Source organism: Pelodiscus sinensis, chromosome 11, assembly GCF_049634645.1.
Source record: "Pelodiscus sinensis isolate JC-2024 chromosome 11, ASM4963464v1, whole genome shotgun sequence".
NCBI classification, from domain to species: domain Eukaryota; kingdom Metazoa; phylum Chordata; order Testudines; family Trionychidae; genus Pelodiscus; species Pelodiscus sinensis.
Window position 1 is genome coordinate 31,239,740 of NC_134721.1, and position 14,224 is coordinate 31,253,963.

At 42.9% G+C, this 14,224-nt stretch overlaps 1 protein-coding gene across 3 annotated transcripts in view; it reads left to right on the forward strand.

Moving 5' to 3' along the window:
• Positions 1-14,224, forward strand: part of FGD3 (FYVE, RhoGEF and PH domain containing 3) — a 204,074-nt gene that overhangs the window by 43,602 nt on the left and 146,248 nt on the right. Inside the window, exons 1-2 of one of the 3 annotated variants that reach the window (XM_025188018.2) lie at positions 3,782-3,851; positions 7,321-7,446. The exons of the other annotated variants lie outside the window; for them this stretch is intronic. Coding sequence (XP_025043803.2) covers positions 3,797-3,851; positions 7,321-7,446 — 181 coding nt within the window. The 5' untranslated portion in view covers positions 3,782-3,796. Of the gene's footprint in view, positions 1-3,781; positions 3,852-7,320; positions 7,447-14,224 lie in introns of those variants that run through there. 3 annotated transcript variants of the gene reach the window in all.

Genomic DNA, 14,224 nt, shown 5'->3' on the forward strand with positions numbered 1-14,224 from the left:
GGGGGAGCACCTGAAGCCTCCTCCCGCCCTACCCCCACCCTGTGAGGAGCACACGGCACTTCAAAGTGCTATGCACTCCTCGCAGAGCGGGAGGAGGCTTCGTGCGCTCACCCTGCCAATCAGGGCCTGGGGGCGGGGGAGCTGCGTGAAGCTTTCTTTGCCCTGCTCGCCCTCTCCTGCGCAAGCGTATGGCACTTTGAAGTGTCCCAATTGGCCTGGGGGGGGGGGGGGGGGGGGCAGCCTCTGCGGGCCGGATGAGCCTGCTTGGCCGGCCTCATCCAGCCCGTGGAGGCCCTTTTGCCCACCCCTGCGTTAAGCTCACACATATAGCAGAGGGGATAATTATTGCAATAGATCCATTTTTTAAAAATCATCCTGCTGGTACTCTTGTTAAAGCTTTTCATTGTTATGAACCTTTTAAAATACATAGCTGGCTTCCCATGGTACAAAGGAAATATTTGTTTTCTGTATAAAAAGATAGGTTGCTGGTCACTCAGTTAAAAAGTTGGTGTTTACTACTATGTACTTTTTTGAAAACCAGAGGAAATGACTCCTTACTTTTCTGTACAGATTAAACCAAAATAGAAGTTGCCAAGCCAAATGTAAGTACTTGTTCATGTTGTGCTGCATAAGAGACTAGTCTTGTCTTTTCCATTGTTCTTCCCCTCCCCTAATATTCTAGAAGCAATTGTAGAATTGTTTTCATGTCAGTCAATTCGTACGAGCCCTGGTAATCTTGAGGAAGTTCGTAATATTTATTTTCAAAGTTTATGCTTGCTGTGTATATAAGATAAATACCAGCCTGACACACCAGACCTCTTCTGCTGATTTCTGTTGAGTTCCAGTGAATTGGAGCTCCACGGCCATAAACTTTCTTTTCCCCTCTCTCATTCCTCTCATAATATCCAGTTGGTTAATTTTTTGTTTTTTTTCCTACATCTTATTTCTCATCAATTTCCTTGTTACCTTTGTTCTCGCTGGATCATTACGGCAGGAAGCAGCTATGTGGGCCTTTTGAAGTTCTAGCTACAAGAAATGCATTTACTGTACAATGCCACTGATATCTTATGTAAACTTAATCCATGATTACCCTTTTGTAACTTGTCCAGATAGTGAAGTCTGCCTAATATACTGAACATAGACTTTAAGGCCAGAAGGAACCATCATGATAATCTAAACCTCACCCACCCACTCCTGTAATAGACCTAAAACCTCTGGCTGAGTGACTGAACTCTCCAAATCATGATTGAAAGACTTCAAATTACAGAGAATCTGCCATTTCTTCTAGTTCCTTCCAGCAAGTGACCCATGCTGCAAAGGAAGTTAAAAATCCTACAGGGTCTCTGCCAAGCTGACATAGGGGAAAATTCCTTCCTGATCCCAGTGTGGCAAGCAATTATACTGGCATTGGGATGGGCAACCTTTTTGGCCTAAGGACTACATCTTGGTATGGAAATTGTACGGCAGGCCATGAATGCTCACAAAATTGGAGGTTGGGTGCAGGCGGTGAGGGCTCTGACAACATGGCGTTCTAGCATCTTAATTCTAAGCATACTCTGTCTGAGCTGTGGCTGGTCTTATGCCACTACACCCCCGTGATTTGAATTTTCCAGTTAGAGAGCATTGGTTCACTGTGCCAGTCAGGAAGCAGCATAGTAGTTCACTGGGAGGCTTGCTGTAATGGCCCCAGAAGCAGGGTAGCCATACAAATAGCTACCCTGCCAAACTCTAGAACTCCAGAATTAGAAGAGAACCAATATTTAGTGTTCATCTTGAAATACACCTAAAACTAGCAATATAACCTGCAAAAAGCAAGCCATTCGCAGAAATGGACCCTGGAAGCAGGGCTGGCCCAATCTGTGTTCCATTTCCCAATCAGAAAGTGCTTCTTGAGATGGCATCGTGATGCTGTCCCATCACTAGTACCTGCTTCCAAGTTACTACCATCAAAATTGTTTTGATTGGACCCACTTCATTTTAGGCCTTGTAGACCCCTAGTAGAGCGACTGGAAAGAACAGGACAAGTATTTCATGGAAATTTTTCCCCATCCTTTTTTCCCCTTCAAATTTAAAACAAGACATCAGGTGGAGTATCTAGGATCTGGTCTGAGACCTTGCCATTATTTTCCCATCAGGCATTTCACTGCATCAAATGGGGACTGCTGACCAGTAGCAAAGGTGACAAAAAATGCTGGAAATTTTTTGGGCAATTTTTTGTGCGTGAGAAACTTTAGTTTTGTTTTTAAATTCCAGTCAGTGCTATCACCTGGCCTGGAGTAAAATATGTGGCACAGAGGGGGAAAGCTGCATAAGCTCATTAATAAATGTCTTGAGCTGCCTTCAGAGCATGCTTTAATTGTAATTATAGAAAAACAAAAAAGCTTCAAAGTATTGGTTAATCGCCTTCCTGTTTTTCACAACCTGGTGCATCAAGTCTTCTCTCACCATTTATTTGGGAACTTTAACAGGTTTACAAATCATTGCCATATAAATTATAGAAACAAAAAGATCACATTGCAATGGTAAGCTTTTGTTTGTTTAGAGATACTTTATGTAGTAATACCGTCATCAGCTCCCTATTTAACAAGGGATTACCATTTTACAGAGTGATCATAGAATCATAGAATACTAGGACTGGAAGGGACCTCGAGAGGTCATTGAGTCCAGTCCCCTCCCCTTGTGGCAGGACCAAATACTGTCTAGACCATCCCTGATAGACATTTATCTAACCTATTCTTAAATATCTCCAGAGATGGAAATTCCACAACCTCCTTGGGCAATTTATTCCAGTGTTTGACCCCTCTGACAGTTAGGAACTTTTTCCTAATGTCCAACCTAAACCTCCCTTGCTGCAGTTTAAGCCCATTGCTTCTTGTTCTATCCCCAGAGGCCAAGATGAACAAGTTTTCTCCCTCCTTCTTATGACAAAATTAATGGAGATTGCCGATCTCCTAGAACTGAAAAGGACCTTGAAAGGTCATCAAGTCCAGTCCCCTGCCTTCACAGCAGGACCAAGTACCATCCCTGACAAATTTTTGCCCCAGATCCCTGAATGGCATTCTCAAGGATTGAGCTCACAACCCTGGGTTTAGCAGGCCAATGCTCAAACCCCTGCCCCCCACCCCACTTTTGATACCATCCAGAGCATGTTCTTTCTGGCGATTGTATTAAATTGAGTGAAACACTACTGACTCTACTCATATTTATCCATCTAGTTATCTATCAAATGTTAACATTAAAAAAACTGGACAGGGGAATGTACCCTGAATATTGAATAAATGACAGTTTTGCAGTATATGTAATAGATGTATTAATTTTCCATAAGAGCAGCTTTTACCATATTTTTAAAATAACTCTTCTAGTTTTGAACCGTTTTAAAAAAAATTTCCAGCGAGAGGCTATCAATCTGTCAGCTATTAGCAGCTGAGAGATTAATTCTTCATTTCTGTGACCATTTCCACTAGGAAGCCCCAGAAGGCTTACCAAAAGCTCATTTAGTGATAAATAGCAATTTGCAATATTTGGTTACATTTCATTCTTAGAAGAAAGAAAGAAAAGGTGTGAAAACTGCTTTGAGCTACTACCTTGCATTGTTACTAGGAAACAATGTGATTTCTGTAATACTTTCCTAGAGAAGGATTGCATTACCCACTTAAGTCATTAGGCAGTATTAGAATGAATGCATATATGTGTATTACTATTAGCAATTCATCAGGTTTGCATTTATATAGGTTCTGGTTCTGCTGTGGAATCTTCATTGAATTTGCTCAGGGAGTGGCAGTTTAATAATATAAAGATGAAAGGAGCTGGGAGATATAGGAGCATTGGGAACCATGCTCTGTGTGATCCAGGTACAGTACAATTAATCTAGCAGGTCTATTTAAACAATTATTTCTATGCTAATTGTAATACATACCAAAAGGAAGTCCTTATTCCTAACCTTGTTGATTTGCATGCGCTCAGTACAGTGGATGAAATGCTGTACTCTGAAGGCTAAATGGAAGGTTGTTAGAGACCTCATCTTCTCCCAATGGATGGACTTATTATAAGAGTAGTGTTTAGTGTGCTGTCTTCTGGCCAGAACCAGTCCCTGCACTGCCATCTAACCCCACCAGCTCTTCTCTCCCAATTTTTTCACCTGCTTTATCTTTGTATATCACTATAGGGTAGAGAGGAAAGAATCTGACCAGATGTGTGTGTGTGTGTTGCAGCCATGAATGGCTGAGGGAAGGTATATGTGCAAATGACGTAGCTCAGGGATGGGGAACCTTTTTTTGGTCGGGGGCCACTGACCCCCAGAAAAGTCAGGCAGGGGCCACACACAAGAGAGAAGGAAAAAAACCACCTTACTCACACTCAATTTGGGGCACTGGGACTCTGTTCATACTCCAGACCTCGGAGGGTCTGAGGCTTAGGGCTTGCCGCAGGCCGGATCAAAATAAGCTGGGGACCAGATTCAGCCTGCAGGCCATAGGTTCCCCACCTCCGACATAGATTAGTCTCTCTGTTGCCATGGGCTAGATGTGTATCTAGAGTTCCTGTAGCACAGGGACATAGAGCACTCTCTCTATGGCTTTTCTACGTGACCAGAACAGTAGTATGCTTTCTGGTGCTCCAGATAGAATTTGACTCCAAATGATTAGTTTTTCTCTCTTGGCTGAAATGTTTTCCTGCCGGCCCCCTTCAAAGGACCCTTTATATACAGAATCAATTTACATAAGCTACACTAAAGTAACAGAAATGGCAACACAGGATACTAGCTTTGAGGTGCCAATGAACATCACTCCGAGCTGTATGGCTTGAAAACATTACTGCAAAGAATTTACTTCAGCCCATAAAAATCTCAGACGTGTAAGGACCCTGTTCTTTTTCAACTGGAGGCCCAAGTCCAACATGCAGAAATGTGTGTGTAGCTACTACAAATAAAATGTTTACAAGTGCAAATAGTAGCTACATTTATTTTGGAGAAGAACCCAGGCTTGTTAGGGTACTCTTTCCCCCTTCTCTGAGCTTTGCCCCCTGCTTGCTCCATCTCCCTCCCTGTGTTGCTCACAATTCCCCACCTACACTCACTTTTACCTGGCTGGGACATTAAGTTGGTATGCAGGAAGGGCATGAGATGGGGCATAGCCAAGAATGGGCCATAGCCCACTCACTTAGCATCCAGGCCCTCCCTCCCTCCCTCCCTCCTCTGGCCCTAGCACTTGTCCCACTCTGCCCAGTGCTCCTCAGAGGCGTAGCAAGAGTGTTATGCGCCCGGGGGGCAAAAGCAAAATTTGCACCCCCTCCAATCATTTGTTACTATGTATCTGTTATTTATTTCTAAGTCAGCAAAAAATTAAGAATGTAAATTAAAAAAGAGCAGGTACTAATATCCACTGATACTGGGATCAGTTAGTGGACTGTAATTACAGACAAATATAAATTATAGTTTTTGTGGCTTACATTCTATTAAATAATTTTTTGTCTTTAATTTGTTCGTATCCTGTTCTCATTAGATTAATGTCTTTTACATAAAAATGTCAAATGCTTAAAATATGTAAGTTTTATAAAACACGAGAAATAAATGTTATACAACCTACATATGAATATCATCACTGTATTTCAGTCAAGCATTTAAAACCACTGTTATAATAATCGAGTAACTCATTGCTTTAATGAATAAAAGGTAAAAAGATTTTGAGCATATCAAATTTATTGTAAGCAATCTGTAATGCTTCCTAACTGCCTAGTTACTTACCTAGTTAACCTAGTTGTTTTTCATACTATTGCACAGCAATAAACTACATCATAGTTATGAATGTAAGAGATTAATTTACCTGTTAAAATGACACTCAGAAAAACTTTTAAATAAAACTAACACACAACATGAGAATCTCCCTCACTTTCTTGAAGGCCCTTGAAGCAAATAAGTAGTCTAAGGCTGAGGTTACACTGCAGTTGTGGCTTTTTGTCTGCCACGAGGACTTTTTCCTTCAGGCTGCTGTGAGATTCTATCCTTAATTAAAGGAGAAAGGTCTCTCTGAGCAGCTCTTCCAAATTTAACACAAGCCATTCAACAGTATCCATAGACGTCAAGATTCAAGGCCAGCCTTGCCTTTGGCAGACTGCCTTGCCAGGTGTTCACAATCACAAGATCTGAACACGAATAGGACTTTTAGTTGAGAAAGCCATGTTAATCCCAAGTCTCTGCTATGACTGGGAGATGTGGGTGACCTATAGAAAACACCAGCATTTTCTTTGGAAAATCTGCAACAAAACGTGGGGATATCAATCACCTCAGTAATGCCAACTTCTTTAGAATCGAGGCCCTGATTATCCAGCACCAGCTGAGGTAGAGCAGGCACTACGTGCACATGTCTGATATATTTTTATCCAAATTGCTACCTGCCCAACTTGCCAAAGGAGAAAGGAAACAGGGAGGCCAAAAGAAATGGTTTAGAGCAGTGTTTCTCAACCTTTTTTTATAAAGTACCCCTTTAAAAATAAATAAGTACCCCCCAATGCACCCACCCCTCCCCAGAGCCAGGCACCCCAGCCTACCACTCTAACCCAATGCCCCGCCCCTCCCCCAGAGCCAGGCACCCCCAGCCCCCCTTGCTCTAACCTAATGCACCTACCTCTCCCCAGAGCCAGGCACCCCTAGCCTCCCGCTCTAACCCAATGCACCCACCCCTCCCCCAGAGCCAGGCACCGGAGGTACGGGTAATCCTACCTTTGAAGTGGCTGCTCCCGCTGCCCAACCCTGCCTTGGAGGTATGTGACTCGCCAGCGCTGGGCTCACTGCGACATGTGGGGCTGTGCGCTCCTCTCCCACTCCAGCTCAGCGCCCCCCTAGCATGGCGCTCAGGGGCAAATAATTCCCCCTACCCTCCCTTGCTACACCTCTGGTGCTCCTGCTGGGGGTTGGGATGTGGGGCCTTGCCATGTTCCATCCGGCCAGCCAGCCAGGGAGCAGGGGTGATGGGATAGAGCTATTACTGCTGGAGAGCAGTGTCTTTCCTGGAACTGGGTGTCACCTGGGACTCTGGGAGGGCTCTGGCCAGAGCGTCCATTGCAAGGCTGGCTGGAGGGGGAAGGGAAAGATGTCCCCAACCTCTCTCCTCCATCATTGCCCACCCACCCAAGTTTCTCATCCTGGTTACATCAGAGGGTACCAAGAGGTAGTTTAGGTGCAGGAGGAGACTCCAGGCTGGGGGTGGGAGGAGGATTTGAGGTGTGGGTCCTAGCAATGCTAACTGTGGCTCCTAGGAAGCTGCTACCAGAACCTTCTGAACCCTAGACACAGAAAGGCACTGCATGCTGTTCTTGTGCCCACAGGTATCTCCCCTGCATCTCCTATTGGTCGCAGTTCCTGGCCAGTGGAAGCTGTGGAGCTGATTCTCAGGCCAGGGGCAGCACGGGGAGCATCCCTACGCCTAGGGCTACTTCCAGGAGTCAGAGCAGGTATGGAACCTGCCTTAGTTGCACTGTTGACTAGACTTTTAACGGTCCAGTTAGGGTTGCCAGGTGTCCGGTATTGACCCAGACAGTCCGATATTTTCGCCTCCTGTCCCAGTAAAAAAATTAAGAAAATACCATACACCTAAAATGTCCTGTATTTTCTGATTTTTTCCCGGCCAGGAGGCAAAAATCCTGGGTGCTTACCTGGTTCCGCAGGGGAGCGGTCCGGCCCAGAGCAGAGAGACAAGATGGCGGATCGCTGCCGGCAACCTGTTAAGGCCAAAAAAACCTCAAAAGTGTTTCTTAAAGGGACCATGCTGTTTTTTAAAATAATTTTAAATTTTGTTTTTGCTTAACACCTCTCAGGGTCCTTTTTTTTTTTCTTTTTTTTTCTCAACAGAATTTTTTCCCTGGTGTTTTTTTTGGCAAGGGGAGGGGGTGTTTTTGGTTAAACCATCTGGCAACCTTAGGTCCAGTCGGCAGTGCTGATGGGAGCCAGCAGGGTACTTTTTCGACTGAGCACTGGGGTTGAAAACCAGACAACTGACAACCCTAGGCCAGGCTAGATGATCACAATGGGCCCTTCTGACCTTGGAATCAGTGACTCTAAATGATTTATGTGTAAATCTGATTGGAATGAAGAATGGAAGATGTGACGTGCACATTCATTTCGTGTCACAAGTGGGCTGCCTCTCAGAAATGCCATAGAACTTCAGGCATTTGCCACCAGTCCTTGTTCATATGTATTGTGGAGCTTGGTGCTCAGGACCTATCGTGCCCTGATGGTATTACAGCATCAAGGTACCTTAATAATCAGAGAGGTTGCTGCTCTTCCTGTGATCCATTGCCATAATTATGGCAGTAAAAGTTCTTGAAAGGCAAAGGCAATGATGGTAGTATCTTTAGAAATGGGGTGAGCTGAATGACATTTTTATTTATTTTTCTAATTTTAAATAGTTGTCAGGATGCTTGGAGCTAGTGTGTGGGCGCTTTTAATTGTGCTAAACTGAAAGAAAATGAATTTTAAAAATAGTAGTTAATGGTGGAATAGATGCCTTAAAGTTGCTGGCACCTGCTGGCAGACACTGGAAATAGAAGCGTTTTTTAAAATGCTCTCTGTACAATATATCCTATAATTATTCTTTTCTCTATCCTTATTATTTGAGGCATTTTCATAATATCATTAGGGTACTTAAAACTGAAGTTAGTGGAGATTGCATGCATGTATCTGAAGGCATGGTTTGATCCAAAGCAGTCTGGATTAATTGACTCAAAAATAATGTCTGAGTAATTTTTGGAGTGCAGACAGTGCCTGAAAGCCAGAAAATTGAAATTGTATTAGCCCCCTGTGCTGAGAGTTTTAAGCCAGGTTTCAGTCTATCATGAATTATTCCCGTTGATTTTGAATGGGATTTCTGACAGGACCTAGCACCGGTGAGGGCTGCTGTAATATTCAAGTAGGAATGTCATCCAGTATTAACAGGCAGGGTGGGCGTGTGACACAGTGTTGACTCCTGCAGCTCTGGCCTTTGCATTTTTGCTCGTTCTAGAGCCTATTAATAGAATTGTAATCATTAATCTAATCTGTTTACAGAGTGGTCTCAAAATATGCATGACAATTGTCGGTGACAGAAATGCTACTCTGCATTTTAATGGCGAGCAGATGCCCATTTCCAAGCACTCCTGTCACCATTACAGTTGCCTTGACTCTGCAACAGGTTCATACCCTCCAACCTGTTCTGTTAAAATTAAACACCAATTCCTCATTGTGGAAATGCAGATATGCAAAAAAACTCTTTTTAGGCCATCATTGCTTGCTAAAGTCTCTGGGAAAGCTCTTCTTCCAGCAGGTGGTTCTAACATTGCCCCTTGCATCACAGAGAACTTTATTTCTTGGAGCACCCTTGCATCAGTTTGCACACGCTCAAAAAAAATGAAAGCAAGCACAGGTGTCATTTTGGTAGTAGTTGTAGGAAGGCCCAGTCTCTCCCCCAGTCTCTTTTGCACAGCCCCCACTCAGCCTTCCTTTTTTTAAAGCCCTGCTCCATTTAGTAGCAGCACTTGTCATCAGACAAGCCCCCTCCCCTTTCCACATTCATTTCCATGGTAACCCTTCTAAGGCATTCTGCAGGCTGAAAACTACTTTTGCTCTTTCATCAAGCAAGCTGGTATTGTTGGGGGCTCAGTGTATTCCTACAGCTTTTGAATAAATAATAAAAAAAGCAGAATTTGGATGGACACTTGTTATTTGGAAGGGGGACCCTAAAGCAGGAAGGAACGGGCAACCTTCAAATGACCTACTGTCTACACATTGCTCAGTTCAGGAAAACAATCTTGTTTCATTAATTGATTAACTTAAGGGGTGGGGTTTATGAGAATTATCATTCTGTGAAGTGAACGTGGCGACTCCCTAAAAACAGCTTCCAGGAAGAAAAATGGGCAGATGGCCGGCCGGGCTCTGCTGCTGAACTGCTGGTAAGCTCTCATGCTGTGATCTGTTACAAATCTCGCTTTCTCGTGGATTCTTTAGTGCCTTTCCAGGTATCGTATAGAAAATGGTGTCTTAACAGATGCCAGATCTTTGGGCATTTGTTTTACATTTGTCTTTTATTGGTATAGGAGAAGGTGTTTTTAGCATGACTTACCAATGGGTGTGAGCAATTTACAATTTCGGTAGTATTCCTTTTTGCTGTATTGTCTGCTTTAATGACCAAAATTGATTTTACTGTCTTTACAGTGCATGCTTTGAAAACCTGCTTTTCTGGAAGATTCACATGTAGTTACTGAGAGGTTTTTATTGTATTTTAGCAGGTCAAGGGTATTTGTTTACTATATGTGACTCAAGCAGTATGTGAGATCGTATTTTGCAAAGAAAACAAATGGCTTGCGAACAGTATCTGTAAAACTGGAAGAATAAAAACGTTCTTGTAACTCATCATTTATAAAATCTGGTGAAAGCCTAAACACAGTCATCATATAATCCTTGTCAGAGGAGTTATACAAATTTGCTGCCTTCATACATGGTAAACTGATTTGACAATTAAGATTTTTTTTAAACTCTGTATCTGTTACATTTGTTAAACACCTGAATCAGACAGTATAATATTATTGATTTAAATATTTGTAATAACGATGATGAAGGATCAAATACATCTGTTGATATTTTAATGGGGTTGTGACAAACTAGACAGATTTTGTTTTTGTTGTTTTAAAGGGGGTAAAGATATAGTTTTCCTTAAAATGTGGTCTGAAGTACATAATGGCTATGAAGTCACCATGACAACATGGACCCTCTTTCAAAATTTTTCCACATTTTTTATTTGTTTTGTTACAGTGACACTAAATCATTCATGAATACATTTCTTCTTAGGGACAAAGAAATAGTTAGGTGCAGCAGTTATGACTTGAATTCTGTTCTTTAGGGTTCATTGATTAAAAAATGATTCTGTATAGACTCAGTGTGTTTTCTTAAAAGAGAACACAGCTTCTTAATTTTTCTACAGTGCAGTGTCTTTCTAATCTGGAGTAGCCATAGGTTTTATTATTTGAGGAGGACACCTAAATTGTGTATGGATTTTCTTTTGTATCTCTTACTGAGCTTTTATAGCGATTCACTAGCCAAGGTGCTGTCTTATGAAAAGGCAAAATATTGCTCGGAAATTTTATTGGGACAGATCTTACCCCAGTGGAAGAAATGCCACTTGAGGGAGTGAATTATGAGAGACACTCTCCAGTATTCCCTTGCAGAATTTCCTCCAAATTTGTTGGTGGTTGAGGGGCAGGGGTTCCATTCTAAAGAACCAAGAGGACTGGTTCCACCCCCTTAGGCTCTCCCAAATCCACCTGCATCTTGGGAAATCCCCTGTAGGCATATGGCCATTGACCTTGAGGCCTTGTATCTCTGCTCTGTTTTCTTGAAGGTCTCCGGGTTGGCATAGCTTCTGGAAGGGATAGTGATTATACATGTTTGTATACTTTACAGTGAAAACCAGGTGTGTAATGTGTATAATGTATGTATATGGACTGTGTATGAAACCTTTCCAGCAGGGAATGGAAGTTGTATCAATAAACTTTAAAATGCCAGCATACATTTTTCTGGTTCACCATATGTTTCTGGTATTTGTAAAGAACATAATACAGGATGAACTAACTGATCCCCAAATTCTTGCAACTGTCACTTTTACAATAAAAAATGTGAGTAAAAGAATTCTGCTTCTGTGATATCTTTCAAAAACAAAAGTGTGGGCTTTAACTGGAAGTCATTGTGCACCAAAGAAATATAGCTGCAAGTCCATTTATCAGGCTGAAGTAAGATAATTTACAAGGCAAGACAGGTTTGTCTCTGAGGGTACGTCTATACTACATGCCTCTGTCGCCAGAGGCATGTAGATTAGGCTACCTGACACAGTAAAATGAAGCGGCGATTTAAATAATCGGCACTTCATTTAAATTTACATGGCTGCTGTGCTGAGCCGACAAACAGCTGATCAGCTGTTTGTCGGCTCAGCGCAATAGTCTGGACGCTCCCCTGCCGACATCAAAGGTATTTGTCGACCACCCAGGTAAACCTCATCCTAGGAGGCATACCATGTAAATTTAAATGAAGCAGCAATTATTTAAATCGACGCTTCATTTTACTGTGTCGGGTAGCCTAATCTACATGCCTCTGGCGACAGAGGCATGTAGTCTAGACGTACCCTGAGTTATTACTATACCTGTTTGACATGAGAAAATGAAGACTTGAGGTTTTCCTCTTAGTTGTTCAACCTGCTTTCTGGGGAAAAAAACCTGATATCAGTATATTAGTTTTAAAAATTATTTCTAAATCAGGAAAACAATATATAGTGCTCCTGTACCCCATCCACCTAGTGTAATTCACTGTCCTGTGTTGTGTCACTTAGACTACATACAGTGAGAGATAAGAAGAAGGGAGCTCTACAGACTAAACTGAGAACCAGATGGCTTTATAGTTCAAGCTGTTGAGGGTCCTACACTGAGGTCCTAGGTTCAAATACACCTGGTGGCGCTTACACCCCATCAACACTCAAGGACAATTCCCACTGACTTTAACAAGAGCTCTCCATATGTTTTGTAGGATTGGACCCTTAACATTCTTAAATGAATCCAAGTAACTATGACATGCTTACCTCTACATGATCATCTTATTCACTGTCGTCTTCCTGATTGTGGCAACTATTGCACCTGCTGCCCTGTCCATGGCCTGGCTGGAAAGCTAAGATTTTTGGGAGGAAGTCCTACGGACCTGGGGACAGTGTGAATATGAGCCCAAGGCAAAAGACTTAGTTATAGCTCTGGTGGTTGACTTATTTCTAAGAATTAGGGTCTGCTAGAGTTATATGGATGTTGATTATATTGGGTGAATGCATTCCAACTTCAGGGGATGCTCTGTCAGGTTACAGACCTCTTAAAAAGTTTGTTTAAGTGGCTGCTCTGCAAGCCAGGAATTGAAAGACCAAAAGTTAGGTCCCTTCCTCCTTCTGAGACTAGTGGTTGCCAATGCCTGTAAGAGCCCCAGAGGGTGGTCAATCCACTTCCTGGACTTGGAAATGCCAGAATTCATATGAGGGGATCCATGGCATATGGGAACTGGCTACTGACTGCCGTCCCCAGGAGTGGAACCAGTGTGGTTAGTGTAGGGGAGCACAAACCAATCCCCTCACACCATGAACAGCATGGTCAGGAGGAATCTATGTCCATGCTCCGCTAATAAGTATTAACCGATAGGAGGTCCCAACTGGGCAGATTAGTGAGTGGGAGGTTAATGGTGAGGTGTCTGAGGTAACAGGAAGTGCGTGAGAGGGGAAGAGAGTGTGTTTGAGATACTTGGAAGAAGTCCTGCTACCACCTCCCAGTTGTCCATTACTGCTGTTCCATGGTGAGCTGGTAGCAGAAGAAGTATCACAGCAGGTATCACCACAGGTGGCGGAAGGAGTCACTGTAGAGGGAATCCTTGGTGAACACATAGGGATCCACTTGGGCTGGAGCAGGTGTATCTGGGCTCTTTAAATGCATGAATATCATGCAAGACACTTGGCTACCATGGTTTGGTTGTGATGCTGTGGTGAGAGCCCATTTTGTAGACTGTAAGTCAGATGTAAAAAGGATTTGTCTTCTTTCCCTTTGAGGTTTTTCTGAGGGATTGGGTCTGGGGGAGGCGTAAGCTAAGTGCAGCTTGCTTTCTGTATTTTGTGCTTTAATTTTCCTTGGCAGTATTTTTATTATGGAGCACAAATATTTACTCCACTGCTCAGGGTGTTGCTAGTTCCCCAGTGTAATCCTGATGTTTCAATCTCTCCCATGCAGAAAGAAACCAATCTTTTAAAAATATGACATTATACATCTCATTTCAAAGCTCTTTCGTGGGAAAGTTGATCAAACTCAGGCAAAGAGTTATGGTGTTTTTGAAAAGGTATCTGTGATTTGACTTTAGAATGTTTTTGCTTATATGGGGGGGAGAATAACCTCCAAAGCATCTGTGCCTATAAGCTCAAATATTATTTCATTAGCCTTGCAGGGTAGCATACGCTCCAATGAGACAGACACCCAGGGCTGGCCTGTGGCAGCTGATTTTGGCTAAAGGGCTGTTTAATTGTACAGATCTTTGGGTTTGGGCTGGATTCTAGGGTCTAAGATACTACAAGGTAGGAGGTTCCCAGAGCTCAAACTCAAATATCTGCATCTCAGTGAAATAACCTCTTACCCCAAGCGCTGTAAGCAGGAGTCAGCTGGCACCAGCCATCGGCAAGTGTCTAATAGCAGT